At 40.5% G+C, this 15,457-nt stretch overlaps 1 protein-coding gene across 2 annotated transcripts; it reads right to left on the bottom strand.

Annotated features, from left to right (window-relative positions):
• Positions 1-1,378: 1,378 nt before the first annotated feature.
• HSPA14 (heat shock protein family A (Hsp70) member 14) lies at positions 1,379-15,214 on the bottom strand. 2 transcript variants are annotated; one of them, XM_068401473.1, is made up of 14 exons: positions 15,133-15,214; positions 14,755-14,835; positions 14,576-14,658; positions 13,520-13,568; positions 12,586-12,679; positions 12,375-12,465; positions 11,088-11,192; positions 10,207-10,368; positions 9,147-9,302; positions 7,743-7,845; positions 5,266-5,481; positions 4,689-4,862; positions 3,617-3,687; positions 1,379-2,039 (listed from the first exon to the last, which is right to left on the bottom strand). In XM_068401473.1, exons 1-14 carry the CDS (start codon positions 15,187-15,189, stop codon positions 1,961-1,963), a joined length of 1,521 nt encoding a protein of 506 aa, XP_068257574.1. In that variant the 5' UTR covers positions 15,190-15,214; the 3' UTR covers positions 1,379-1,960. The 2 variants fall into 2 exon arrangements, with proteins under 2 accessions (XP_068257574.1, XP_068257575.1); XM_068401474.1 differs by lacking the exon at positions 1,379-2,039 and having other exon boundaries at positions 4,689-4,813.
• Between the last annotated feature and the right edge of the window lie 243 nt (positions 15,215-15,457).

Raw genomic sequence — 15,457 nt, 5'->3', positions numbered from 1 at the left:
CGGTTTCTCTTTGTTCGTTTAGAGCACGGGCAAAGCGGTACTGCCTGGGGCGGGGGAAGCGCAAGGCGCCGGGCCGCCTTCCGCCGGGCCCGTCACGGCACCCTGCCAGCCGCGGAGCTGGAAGTAGGAACCACAAAGAAGGGTTTCAGACACTGTTTAAAAAAAGCTTCACTCTCATCACAGCACGCTTCTCAGAACGGGTGTTTCCTATTAATACAGCTTTCAAGTTCGCCCCAAGCCCCATTATATGAGAAGCTGAGGGAACTGGGGTTGTTTAGCCTGGAGAAAAGGAGGCTCAGGGGAGACCTTATCGCTCTCTACAACTACCTGAAAGGAGGTTGTAGAAAGGTGGGTGTTGGTCTCTTCTCCCAGGTAAGAAGTGACAGGATGAGAGGAAACGGCCTCAAGTTGTGCCAGGGGAGATTTAGATTTGTATCAGGAAAAATTTCTTCACTGAAAGGGTTATCAAGCATTGGAACAGGCTGCCCAGAGAAGTGGTGGAGTCACCATCCCTGGCGGTATTCAAGACAAGTAGATGTGGTGCTGAGGGACATCGTTTAGTGGTGGACTGGGCAGTGCTGGGTTAACGGTTGGACTTGATGATCTTAAAAGGTCCTTTCCAACCACTACGATTCTCTGATTACACAGCAAAACATCCCTTAAAGATGTCTGGTCACTTGTTAGTGCTTAAGTGTCTCTTGTATTTATAAGGGCTGTGGTACACCACTGCCATGACAGAAACAGACTTTGGGTTTTCCAACATCCCTTTTAGAGGTTTTCATGCCGGAACTGGTGAACTATTTACTTGTTTTCCAGAGATCAAAGAGCCAGGGATAAGGGAAGGAGAGCTTTCCCAGCACTTCGGCCACTTAAGGAAGCCTCACCAGTTCAAAGCCCCTGTCTAGGCTGGTTAAGCCACAAAATACTGCATTCCCAACAAATGTCTGTAAGATTTACATCTTATATGCAGTATCTATTGCTTCTGTGAGGTAGGAAGCATATTGAAATACATGTCTGGCAAACACAAGACAATCTGGGAAGCTTACAGAAAAACAGGTAATTGAACACAGGTCTCTTTCAAATCCAGATGGGAATCCCTTGCTCCGGTTTCAGTCTCTTGCTTTTGAGGCTCTGCTGTGTCACTTTGAGGGTTTTACAAAATAGATCTGGCCCTCAGGGCTGAACTGTTGCCCCTTAACTGCACATTAGGCTGAGACCCTCAAACCCTGTAACGACACTTGCCTGCTCCATCTCCTTACTATTCCTCTACCTAAAATGAATAAAGCTGCCAGCTTGCATCCAAACAATGACATACAGGTAACAGTGACACACAGAATGGAAGATGCTAGATCTGCATAAAAAACCTATTTTATTAATAACACATAAATAAGCACATATAACCCTTCCACACGTTTTTCAGATTACACCACAAAACCATCTTACGGTAACTGCAGAAAAAAAAATAATCCTGCTCAAGAGGCCAGCACAAATGGGCATCACCTCCACGGTTTCAGGCGACATCAAGACCACACAGGATCTCAGTACAATTTGGTACAGGTAGAGTGGATTTTCAGCAGTCTAGCTCTTGCTGGTTCGATGCTATTCCGTTGAAGCCACAAATACATTGGTGGAACGGGTACACGACCTGATTAGTCCAAGGAAAAAAGTCTTTAGACTAAGTAACATGCTTGTTGCTGAACCACAAGGCACAAGGATTTGCCCTTTGCATTTTTAAAATCAGGTACCGATAATTCAATGCTCTGCTGTCTGCATGTCTTGATTAACATTTTGCACCACATTTTCCACTCCAAACAGACTTGGTGGCAAATTAATGTTTTACCTCAGGTTATTACAGTCCTCTAAGAATCATTAAAGACATCTCAGAGAGAGTCACCACTTTGGCAGAAAAGCCAACAAGAGACAAAAATCAACTTAGAAAAATGCTGCCTTTCAAAAGAGACTATGATGCCACTTCAACAGTGATGATTTCACACTTTCCGGTATCTTGATCTGTGCAGGTAACATGCAAGGACCCGTCCCTAGATAAAAGAGAAAGGTATGTTTAGGACTATCTCAACACAACACTTACTATGTCACTGCATGTTCCAGAGAGGATAAAGAAGAGTCTTCATGCAGATGAAAGGAAGAAAGATGAGCATCAAAATATCCAGGGAAGAATATGCTTCAACACAGATGAAACTGATCTGTGAAACTGAGTGTAGTTTATTGAGTATTTAGATATGCACTTCTTGCTCTCCATTGAAGTATTTATCTTCTCCACATATGGTGGAACAGATTCAGGAACATGTTTAAATACTGTAACTAAGTTTACCTAGTACAGGTTTGTAAATAGCATATGCAGTAATACTATCCAAAATATTAATCTTCAGAACTCTGAGTAACAGCAACCAACAGATAAGCACATCTTCTCAAAGCATGAGAACTTGAGTTTTAAACAGTAGTAGTCGTCTCTAAATACTAAGGATCTCCTTCAATGAGGAAAACCTTAATTTTCAAAATCCAAGAATTAGAGACAATATTGAATCCTACTTCATCTAGACAGACAACAGTCACACGTAATATTTAGATAGGAATAGATGGGTTCTAGTGAACTTTCCCTAACCTTTTTCATCTTAATATTACTAAAAACCCCTTTAAAGTAATGCAGGTTTTCTGCACTACACAGTTGCATACATAATCCCTAAGATGTTTTTCTTATCAATGCTAAGGGCAAACCTCTGTATGACTAACAAGGTATTTCAGGTGAAGTCTGTTAATGAGCATTAGTACACCTGATACTTAACGTAAGAAAATGAAGTATTTTTAACTCAAATAGCAAGCAGGGATTTAGTTTTTCAGCAACATCTAGACAAGTTTTGTATTATTTAGAAAAGCAATAGGACAGCCCTCAGAAGACAAACATGCTTTGACTACTTAGAATTCCACCTTCTGATATCTTTATAAACTACTTAAGACTATTTCAAATGAGCCCAAGTACTCCTATTAAGACCCGAGAGAAATTTCTTCAATATCATGTCATCCCCATTCCCCACCCCGCCATAAGATACTTCGTATTTTCCCCACAATAAACAGGTAATTCTGTAAAAACTAGATTTATGAAGGCTGATTTCCTGTGGCATTGTTTCTCATGCATAACAACTCTGTCTCAAAGAACAGAGCCACAGGTTTTCACCACAAATGCTGCATATGAGAAGTCCTTCATGGATACCTTAGCAACTAATACAGATTCTACTCAAGTTTCCTCTGAGAGTGTGGGCATTCAACACAACTCCCTGACCCCCTTCCACAAGAAATTTGAGACCCTGACTGTTCTCAAGCATGGTTAAACTGACCAACAGTTCACAAGCTGCTAAAAATCACCTATACAACTGTGTTAAGTTTTATTTCTTTAGGAATCAAACAATGAAAGCACAGAAGGTGCTGCATAAAAACCACATTCCTACAGAATTTAGCCCTGCTAGGACACAGCCCTGTAAGCAATGAAATGCTGAAATTTCTCAAGACAAAATGAAACATTCTGTAACGGGAGAAAAGACTGCATGTCAGAAGTGTGACACAGCAAGTTAAATAGCAGAACAAGAAATATTTTGGGTACCTTTTCATAGTGAGAACAGTTAGTATATCATGTAGGCCATCCTCCTTTTTATCTAAATCCTGGAGTACAATCTGTTTAAAAAAAAAGTTAAATTATAATCAAGTTCCCTAAATCTTTGCACAGCAGTTCAACTGAAGTGACACAATAGCTAAGGTGTGCAATTCATTCTGTTTAGCATCTCATACTAATAATTCAACATCAAAGCATGCCCTAGTGCACTTCATTCACCTGTAGTGCAAATCTATGTATTTTTAGCTATTTGCACTACTGTTTCAGTGGGTTTGTTTCAGGATCTATAGTCAGGATAGCTGGAGTACCTACAACTCCCACAGACTACAGTAGGAGCTGAGCATGTTCCTTTGCTTACGATCAGTTCTGTAATTTTCAGGTAACAACCTTTTCCTATCCCCTTAAAGGTCTTTGGGCAGGACTAAGGTGGAATAACAATTTTCAAGTATTCCATCAATTTCAGCCACATCTGCCTCCTCCCTGGTGCTTTAAGCACACTGAAGCCAGGGTAAGCTCATCATCACTGTTTTGAACAAGCTGTGTTCTCTCAATAGGTCAATTGCCGAGCAATATCTTTATATCGGGTGAGGATTTAATCATATCATCTTACCACTGTGAAAAATCAAATGTGGTATTTAATACCAAGATCCTGTCCAATCTAAGAAGATCAAAAAGTAATCAACAGCACATGCACTAGCTACATCACTACCTCCGGCAGTTTTATTTCTAAAAAGCTGGAGATTGCGTACTACTGGAATCACCGGTTACGATCTCTCATCCCAGGTGAGCTTACCACAGCAGTGCCAAATGTCAAATCCAGAGAGCCATTTAGAAATGCAAAAGGGTAACTTTAGTTTCTTTAAAAAGTGCTTTGATACTTCATAACACGTTTACAGAAGAATGCTTAAAGACCGTTTCCAAAGAGTTGCATCTCATTCTAATTTTGTAACAAGAAGTTTTGGCAGGGGTGGGATTTGTTTTGGGTTTATTTTTTTTTTCCCCAGATCCGCTCGATTTCCAAGTGATTGATATTAAAAATGCACATGAGTGTGTATATACTCACCTGTGCAAATTTACATTCTTCATTCATGGGACTTTTCCCCAATGACTCGTACAGTTCAAGGCATACAGAAGAAGTGTTTCCAGGAGCGTGCAGGGTGTGCTGCCTTCGAGCTGGTAATGGCGTCCCTGATGGAAATAGCACTGTGAATTTGTCAGCCCCTGACTCGTCTACTCCCTTTAAAAAGAAAAAAAAAGTTCATGCCTTTCTCTAAGTACTTTAGTGAGCTGGAAGTGTTACAACAGTGCTCCGTGAGAAAAGAAATCCAAGATTCATTCTGTCTGCCACATTTACCATCACAGTAAAAAAAAATAGCTCCTATAAATAAATGAAACAGTCCAGCTGTTACAACATAGCAAAGACACAATCTATCTCCCCTTAAAATCAAGCAGTTTTTCCAGTCAATTTTTTGTCAATAAACCTGTTACCACTTACTGCTGATCTATAGCCAATCTGTAGAACTAATAATAAATACTTTAATAATAAACTAATACTGTTTCTCTAAGATCAGTCATGCACAGTAGTGCTGTATATTCATTGCAGCAGTAAAATTTTCTAAGCTAAATAATTTTGGCCTTACCTTAAGAAGAATATCTTTGGCGGAACACTCAATAAAGAGTGCTTCCTCTTCTAACAAAGGATTCTCTTTCCCTAGCAGAATTCCTGCCTCTATGGCTGCACCAATGGGAATAACTTCGTCTGGAGGAATTGAATTCAGTAATTCCACGGTTGGGAAAATGTCTTTGATCAGCTGCTGTAGCTTCGGGATTCGAGCAGACCCACCACACAGAACTACCTGGAAAACATGCCTTAGTGATTTCAAATCTTTCTTCTGACAGATAAAACAGACAGGTCACAGCCTGAAACACAGAAATGCAAACTGCTCTGGGGCATTTTATCATCTGTAGTTGTTGAAATAAAAATTGATGCCATCTTTGCTTGACTTCCTTAATTTGAAATTCAAAAATAATGGAAATAGCTTGCAAGTTTGACGTGGTGTCTTGAAAAAGCGTTTCCTATAGTAAGCACCAGCTAGATGAAGTAACATTTTAAAAATTGAGGAATTCATCATAAAATGAGTCAGGTTGGAAGGGACCTCCAGAGGTAATCTAGTCCAACCTCCTGCCCAGAATAGTTCCAGTTACAACAGGCTGCTCAGGACCTTATCTCCACAGAGATTCCACAGGCTCTGTGGGCCCATGTTTCAGTGCTGGATCACCCTCACACTACAAATTCTTTTCTTGGTATCTAAAATTTTCCCCTGTTGTAACTTGTGCTGCTTGCCACTCACCCTTCCATCAGGCACCTACAGGAAGGAGTAAGTGAGGTTTTGACTCGTGTATGCCTTCCTATTAGGTAAGTGTAGGCAGCACGAGTCTCCCCTGAGCCTTCTCTTATGGGTGAGCAAACCTAGACTGGCTCCAGCAGGTCAGTACCTTTCATCTCCTGTGAAGCCCAAAAATGATGAGATTTTACTTGGACACTCTGTGCAAGTGCCAAAGAGGGAAACAAACGCTTTCCTACACCCATGGCTACACCCTTGCTATTACAGCTCGGCACGCAACTGGCCACCTTTGCTGCAGATGCACACTGCTGACTACTATAATAGTAAACTTACCATCTATTAGAACCCTCACATCTTCTCCTGCACAGCTGTGTTCTAGCAACTCCTAGCCTGTCCTGCTGCACAGGATTATTCCATCCCAGACTCTGCATTTGCCTTTGTTGATCTTTGTGATGTTCTTCTCCATTGGACTAGATGATCATTGTACGTCCCTTCCAACCCAAATACTCTACCCTATTATATAAATTTCTCTCGCCTTTTTCAATCCACCTGAATAGCAGCCTTGATCTGCAGTGGTATTGATTGCTCCTCTCATTTTGGTACTGTCAGCAAACTTCCTGAGAGCACATGCTACCCCATCATCTGTGTTATTAACAGAGACGTTAAATGGCATTAGCCTCAGTATCAAATCCTGAGAGATGCCACTGACAACCAGCCATCACTTACTGATCTTGTGCAAGAGAAAACCCTTAAACCCCTTCTCTTATTACAGTAACTTTGTTGAGATCAACCAGATCTGGAAACAAAGTTAATTCACATTTTTCTTCATGTAAAACAGAATTTAAGAGTTGTAAATTAGGTTCATTTATTTTTACATTTAAAGTGCCCCCGCTCCCCCCCCAAAAAGCATTAAGGCCTGAGAGGACAGCACACTGGGCCACTCAGAAAAATACTGCCACCAGAAAACAAAAGATGTTCTCTGAACAATGGCCAAGGACACTTCATTATCCTACCAGTGAAACTCTGATGTGACACAGCAAACACTAATGAAGAGTCTAAAATAGCATCAAGTAACATTAAAAGCGCCAGCTAACTTTTGCTGCATAAGTTATGTGCCAGTTCCACCAGTGATAAATGCAGCACTATGTCACACACAGGTGCACAGGGGTTAAGATGAAATTACTCTTATATCAAAGCAAAAAAAGACCTTTGAATGAAACCAGTAATGCCTCCTACTTTACTCACCATATTTGGCATTAGAACACTCTCTGGTTTGACGTCTAACGTGTTTCTAAGTTTTTTAAGCTAACAAGGAAGAACACAGGCACCAAGTAGACACTAAGTGATTTGTTCAACTCATAAGAAAAAAAAGTCAAAACTCGGGCTTTCTTCAGCAGCGTCAGCAAACTCCATCCAAAGCTCAGTGAGGGCAGAAGAAAGTCGATGTACTAAATTTAAAGAAGGTGGTACTCTGCTCTACCAAGTTACAGAAACACACCAAATGGAGACAAATCCTCTACCACTGACTCAATATGCAGCAGTAAGAACACATCGCTGACTCTGACTCTACCTTATACTTAACTTCAAGTAACTGAAATCAAAGCAAAGATAGAAGTTTGAAAGATCTTGAGTCTACATACGTGGTTGGATCTGAGCCAAAAATGCTTAAACACATCACGAAATAATCTCAGTCTGCAAGGAAAACAGGCCCCACAAATATTCTTCTTGCAGAGGTATAAAGTATACTACAGACAAGTGATTTCTATTATTACCTTATTAATATCATCTGCTGTAAATCCAGCTTCCTGCAAGAGCTTTTTAATTGCTTCCACACATTTACTAAAAAGTGAAGAACATATAAGTTCAAACCTGGCCCTAGAAGAAAAAAAAATACAAAAAAAAAATTCAAGAAGTGTCATCTCATCCATTAGAGACAAATACCCGAGAATGAAGAACAATCATTTTTAGAATATACTTTGGTTCTCTAGCTATAACTGGTACTAAGGGATTTTTTTAAAAAAAAAATCTAATTTCCCAATTATTAATCTCGAAGAAGTGATTTTGTTGTTGTTGTTGTGAAAATATCTGCGCTATTGATTCCATCATTGACACCTACATGGAATGCACATTCATTCTTCAGTTTAGTCCAGAGAAAAAACAGTATTGTTGTCTTGACTCATATACAAAAAAAGCAGAAAAAATCCTGGAACTGCTTCATCATCTTTAAAATGAAGACACAAAGACTCAAATGTGCCTCTTGAATTTTCAGAGGCAAATCAAGCTCTCTCCTGATGTGCACACAGTGAGTAGGCCCTTAAGCAAATTGAAAAACAAACTCGTGCTTGCTTCAGGCTCTTTCAAGCCTGAAGAAGTTTTACTCCGTACAAATACAGCAAGTCAAATGCTGCAACATTAGTGCACTGGACATCCTTCTCCAAAACTGAGCCAAACAAGTTACACAGCATTGCTTCTCACATTTGCAAACACTGTGCAGTATTTTAACAGATGCAACTGCTGCAGCAGTGGATGCACAGTTCTGAAATTGAAAAGTCTATTTCATTCTGCTAAAGCTGCTGCTGCCTGGAAGAGGAATCAAAATTAGCTAAACGTCTCAGTAAGAGATCGTCCCAACAGAGAAAAGACTTGGAGTAGGACACAGCAGTATGAATAAAAAGACAGAAAACACCCTTCTACTCCAGCTGTCAAACAAAGGCAGTATCAAGCCTTCCATGACTCCTATCATTCCGGAGCTCACTTAGATGAAAGAGTCCAAAAGTACTCTTTTCTTTAAGGAAAAACCAACAAACACAATAATAGCGGGAAATCCCCTCCCACCTTGAGTAGTTACAGTATGTATTGCCCTTTCATCAACAACCAGACTCCAAAGATGAGGTCTCCCTGTGCCTTTTTGCACTTTATTTTCTAACAATTCGGGCAATAATGTTAGTGTTACTACCCGAACTACTACAGATCACATCCTAATAGAAGCACCAATATGAAACAAAGCTGAAAGAAAGCAAGTTGGTCTCCCATCTCACTTGCATTTCTAAAATTAATACCACGGGGGGGGGGGGGGGGGGGGGGGGGCGGGGAAATCAAACCTTACTGAACATCCCACCTAGAAAGATTTCGAGTATAGTTTTATATAAAAGCAGTAGCTTCAAGATTTCTTTTACCTGGAGACATTGCAATCAAAATCCAGTCCATCATACAATGAGTCTACAAAACAGTTTGCACTTCCCAGGGTTGATAACGAGTGCTTTGCAATATCAGCACTGTTCATTAACTTCATCATGGCTCTGGGATTTCCTCTAATATCATGTTTACAAGACCTACATTGAAAAGACGACAGAAGAGATATCAGTTTAGAAAGGCAGGCATTTGAGTGATAACGCTAACTTTCCAAAAGGAAAACAAGGTTAAAGCTACTGAACTTGTTTTCTGTAGACATTTTAGTATTATCTACAATGCCACTATTGAAAACTCACAAAGAATAAAAGCATCTATTTCAATTTCAACTAAAGAACACTGCGCAGAGGCACCCTGAACTCAGGTGTTAGTGTTTATCATATAGATTTCAGTCTTCCTGAACAGTTTCTCAGCTGAACAAATCCTGTAAGTGACTGCAAGGAACAGCAAGAAACGGCCTGTGAGTTAACTAATTTTAACAACAGATTAAGAAGAAATAGAACGCCGAACATTAGATGTGTCAACAGAACACTATGTTTCATCCAAAAAGTCTCCTCCTGTGACAGCACACAATGGACCACCTCAAGATCACTAGAGCTAGCGGTAATGCACTTGTTCATCGCAGGATGACGTGCCATACAGACTTCAGTCTGATGACCCAAGCCCCACCACAGCCCTTCATGACAACAAGAAAAACAAACCCACCCACACAGGTGAATCCCCTGCCACCCCAAAAGCTTGTGACTGAAAGGATGCAAGCAGCCTGTAGTCACATACATCACTCAAAACACAGAACAGTTCATAGCTGAGCCCTGAAGAGTTCAACACCGTCTTCAGGCAGCATCCACCCAAACCCAAGTATTTCCCAACCTTCCTCCTTGGCCCCCAACAGCTGAATGTTCCTTTAATATCTTTATTTGAGCCATTTCACTTGCAGACAGTCTGCTAGATCTGACAAACTAATATAATTTTTTTTTCCTTTGAAAGCAAGTATCAGATAACAAAGTTCCTGTCCTAACAGCAACATGCTTGGAATTCAAAACCTACCTCTGAAATTCAGAAGCTAAGTGTTGTGCTAGAGCTTCTGTGAAGCAAACTCCACCAATGCTATCATCTGTGTTTGTAGCGAGCACCCGATATATTCCACTGTTTACTTCTATGATTGTGATAGAAAGCGACGTTCCACCAAGTTTATAAACCAACACATTGCTGCCATGTTAAAAAAAAAAGAAAGTAGTATTAATAAGCCATCTAAAATTATGTTTACTTTGACACACTTTCTAAAAAGACGACCACCATATAATGTATTACAGGTTTTAATCAGTTTTGTCAGGAGAATTTGATTTGAGGTGTTTGTATTTAATGTATCTTAGTACCACTGACTACTTGACAGTGTTCCCCAAAGAACAAAATGGTCTATTTCACACAGTGAGAGTACTCAATGTTTTTCCTATAACACAACTGAGAACTGAACAGTACATTCAATATTATAGGCAAGAATTAAATGAAAAGGCTAAAAAATACCAACCAAGAAGAAAAAAGACAAGGCAGCTGTTTGCACTGACACCACTCTTTGCTATTTTGAAAATCTTGCGAATTATCTGAATATCTATACGGGAAACCCAATGCACCTACCCAACCCAGGAACTCAGCTTTAGTTCTTCAAGCCAATCAGCTCATGAAAAAGCAAGACAGAATCTGGGGACAAATCTTTAAAGACAGTTCTAAAAAAATAAAAACCAGAGCAAAGGGATTTAAAACACTATGGATTTACAACTTCTAAATTGTTATTGGCTTTGTCAAAAGAAAAAAAGAAAAACAAGCCACAAATCATTAATTTTGTATTGACTGCTAAGGCAATACAGCAAGATTTCTCAGGATTTAAGTAGAGCAGCTCAAATTTAAGAAGTAAAATATTAGAATTTTACCTTTTCCCAGTGGGTGAATCTTGGCCAATTCCATAAGCCAGGAGAGCTGCAGATGGTTCATGAATTAACCTCATAACATTAAATCCAGCAGCTGCAGCTGCTTCCCTGTGATAAGGCATAACAGCATTTCATTTTACTTTAATGATTTCACTGCAGTCATGCACACTATTAAGATTTCATCTGAACTACATATGCCACCAATTCAGAACTTGGTTACAGTATAATATTAACAAAGCTACGTGACTGGGAAAAAAAAGGTATCAAGAAGTTCAGTTGCTACTGTGTTCTTCAGGTAGCTGGATCTGCTGTGTGCTTACTGTCAAAACACTGATGTATCAGTCTACATACCCCATAAAAAACAGCAAAAGCCTCCCCAACTACAAGATGAAAAACCCCACCCTCAGTCAAACTTAGTAACTTATATTCAGGTGTGACTTTAAAAGTTCTTGGTACATTATTTCACCAGATACCATGCTAGGAAAATTGTTTTTATTTCCAGATCAAGTTACCACACCTCACTTCTAACATTTTCTTTGCATGTTTTCTTGCAACTCCAGTAACCCTAGGACTGCCCTGCAAGTCATTTCCATCACTTCGAAGTTATTTTGAAACTAGTATGCCAAAGCAATAGAATGTTTCATTATACATACTGCAAATACCCAGCCACTAATGTTTTATGACCATCTTTGTGCTCAAGTATTTCATGACAGTTAAACATAAGGGCTTCTACACACCAGAAGACAGAAATAGATGCTGTCAATTACGCACAGTTTTAAGTCTATTAATGTTTTCATGTGGCAGAATTTTTACAGCTGCACTTCCATGCAGAACTTCCAAGCAGAATACTGGTGTGTATTCCGTATCTGCTCTCCCATAAAACAGCCCTCAGTAAAGTCATGTAACACCATTTGGTTTGGTGAGTATTGTTGTATAAAGGGATGGGAAATTACGGAAGAGGGCTGAGAAACGATTTGCATTTCCAAGCAGACACTGAAGATCCACTAGAAATAACACATGTGAACTGACATTCTATCCTTGATGACACCAAAGTTCCCTCTCACTTCAGTTAATTCAGAATTTCAGTTTGGTTACAACAGTCAATTCCATGAAGAGTTTATAAATTTAGGATTTTTATCTCCTACTTCCACATTTTCCCAATTCAAATAACACCCCAATGTCTTGACTGACAGTCGCAGGCTGAAGTCCAGCAGGAGAACTCCTATTGCTGATCTGCCAGCCAGTCTGCTTTAGGCACGTTAAATAACAGAAAAATCTTAATCCTCTTACCCAAGGGCATTTTTCTGATTCTCTTCAAAATCAAATGGTACAGTGATAACAACGTCATTTACATCTGAACCCAATGCAGACTGAGCAGTTTCTGTTCATAAACATAGGCAGAACATGTTGATTAAAACCAAAAAAACCAATATACTACATCTTAAAAATATGAGGACAGTTTAAAAAACTAAAATATATTACGATTTTACTTATTATATACCTTTCATTTTACTGAAAATCAGCTTTGCCACATCCTCTGGGTTAATAAGTTTATTATCTATTTCGTATTGAAGTTTTCCATTCTTCTCGATTATCTGTAAGCAAAGCCAATATATCTCTGTTAGATACATATTTTGATTATTAACAAAAAGTAATGTTTAATGTAGCCTCTGTTCAAAGTAAAAAGCACTGGACTGTGTAAATACTTTCCACGTTAGTACTCCACTACAAGAGAATAAATGTTTCCAAGATGCTTATCAAAGATCACAAAACACCCTTGCATTATCCAACAGACACGACAGTGACACTCATATGGATTTAAAGACTCCAGACTTTCTATTACGAAGTTTTCCTTAGTACAAAAGCAACGTTTAGAACAAAAGTGCTTGCCTGCTTATATTCCATAAGAAAAAATAACAACTATTTATGTAAGCATGTCAATACGAACAGTTAAAAACCAGAAGAAACCTTGTTCCTTCTTTAGGAATGTATTTTTCCAGGACAATTTTTCTCTCGTTTTGCAAAAAGGTTTCTAGTAACAGGCACAGTATTATCCAAATTAAATACTGATATTAAATCAAGTGGTTAAGCATTTTTATCACAAGATGATGTAACCTGACCATCTCCTACCAGCGCTGAGAAACACCACAATGCTATTACCCAAATATGTTAAGAATCATCCCTTCTGAGAATAGCCAAGATATATATATATCATTTTTCTGTTGGATTCTATTACGATGGCAGATTTCAGAACACGCTGAAGTTCTCCACTTTATAAAACGAGAAACATTCTGTCCAGCAGCAAATGGACCTCATATAATGAGAGCTGATCGCTACAGAACACAGACATGGTGCGGCACAAACAAAGCCAAGAACAACAGTATAAAATGATACAAGTTATTCTGAGAACAACAAAAAAACTTGATCGTACTCACTGAACATTTGCTTTCTGCAATATATTTCTCTGCCTGTGGGTCACCAGAGCTGTCCAGGCAAATTCAAAATAATAAAATAAATCATATGCTCAACGGTAATTGCACAAATTCATTCACCTTGCTGATATAACGTCTACAAGCCTCTGAAGCTATACTTCAACCAAAATTCCTGTTTCCACTCTACAGATACATTTACACAGGAGAAGAAAAACCAACAGTTCTGACTGCTGGTCTCTTTCAATCCGCTTTCCCTAAACTAATCACTAGTTAGCGAAAAGGGAAAACAAAACCCAACATGTTGTTTTAACCACCTATCCCCAATAATCATTATAAAAGATTTGAGTGGCACTTTTGTAGTATTGACTGAAATAACATGACAGCAATAAACTGATAATCTTAATCCTCTACTAAATATGTAAAGTTATGCACCTGAAAAGTGCTGAAATACATCAGAATGGACATCACCTTGTCAACTCCTTTCAATGGAAGGGCTGTAACACACAGCTAGGTTACCACTGAAAAGCTTTGTCGCATCTCTGATGTTAGACCTAAACCAACAAGTTTAGTTCTAGAATCACTGTAACTGCCAGCACAAATCAACACAGCTCCACTAACTGAAGATTCACAACAGGCATTACGTCAATGTGTTTTATTATGGTAATAAAAGCAATACAAAGCTTCATGCAACTAAAACCACAGTGGATTTTAGCCACAGGAAAACATCCAGGTAAGGAGATGTTTTCGTTACGAAACTTAAGTATATATCAAAAGCATATACGCTACTTGTTACGGAATTTCACAACTTGATTTCGCAGACAAGTTCAGGTATAAAATGCTATGCACCTCTTTACTCTTGAAAGGAAATGCAGAATAAGAAATTCATAATATAATGAATTTTAAGATTTGACATACTCTCCTGTCAATGCCAGGGTAACTTAACTACTATCACACTATATTAAAATGCCTCCAATATCAATGCTGAGACTACATTTCACTAAACAGCTTTAATGGGGAAAAATGAACTTCTCACCTTCCCTTTCACACCTCTTCTCTTACCTTCGCCCAAGGATCTGCTTTACTTTCACTACAGTGTTTGAAATATTTCTTATTCTACTTTGCTTTGCAGCTAAGCCAACAACCTGAATGAAAAGCAAGGAAAAAAAAGAAGTAAGCACCAGGCAGAGCTCCCCCCGCCGCCAAACCCCCCTCCACCCCCCGCCAAAGGGACGCCTCACCTCCTCGCTCTCCGAGAAAGCCACGACCGCAGGAGTGACCCTGTCCCCGGCGTCGTTGGCGACCACGTCGGCGCGGCCATCCTGCGGATAGAGGCACCCCCGTGAGCCGACCCTCGGACAGCCCGCGCCCCGTCAGGGCCTCACTCGCGGCGTGAGCCCGCAGCGCCTTGAGAGAACAGAGATGACCGCGGCCCACCATCTCCACCACCACCTCCTTCTTCACCACCTCCTTCTTCACCACCACCTGCACCACCACCACCTGCACCACCACCACCTGCACCACCACCACCTGCACCACCACCACCTGCACCTCGGACCCCCGAGTAGTCACGACGCCTCCGCACCGCCCCAGACACAGCGGGAGGAGCAGCCCCTCACCTTATAGACGGCGGCGCAGGCACAGGTAGCGCCCAGGTGAACACCGATGGCCGCCATGAGCGCCTCCCGCACCACGCGCGCGCCGCCCCACAATGCACCGGGCGCCCCCCTCACTCCCCTTCCAACCAATTCCGCTCCCCTCTTCTCCCTGACCGCCAATCAAAGCCCGTGCCACGCTCGCTCGCAAACCAATCACGGAGAGGCGCACTTGGAAATTCCGTCATCGGCGGAGCAGCCAATGAGAAAAATTGAGAGGGGGGGGGCGTCATCACACATGGCAACGGGGCAGAGTCTGTGCGCGAGGCGCGGGCGGCTTGGCGGCGAG

Source organism: Nyctibius grandis, chromosome 5 (assembly GCF_013368605.1).
Source record: "Nyctibius grandis isolate bNycGra1 chromosome 5, bNycGra1.pri, whole genome shotgun sequence".
In the NCBI taxonomy this organism is placed as follows: Eukaryota; Metazoa; Chordata; class Aves; order Nyctibiiformes; family Nyctibiidae; genus Nyctibius; species Nyctibius grandis.
The sequence above is the reverse complement of the archived record's forward strand: the minus strand, read 5'-3'. Positions and strand labels throughout refer to the sequence as shown.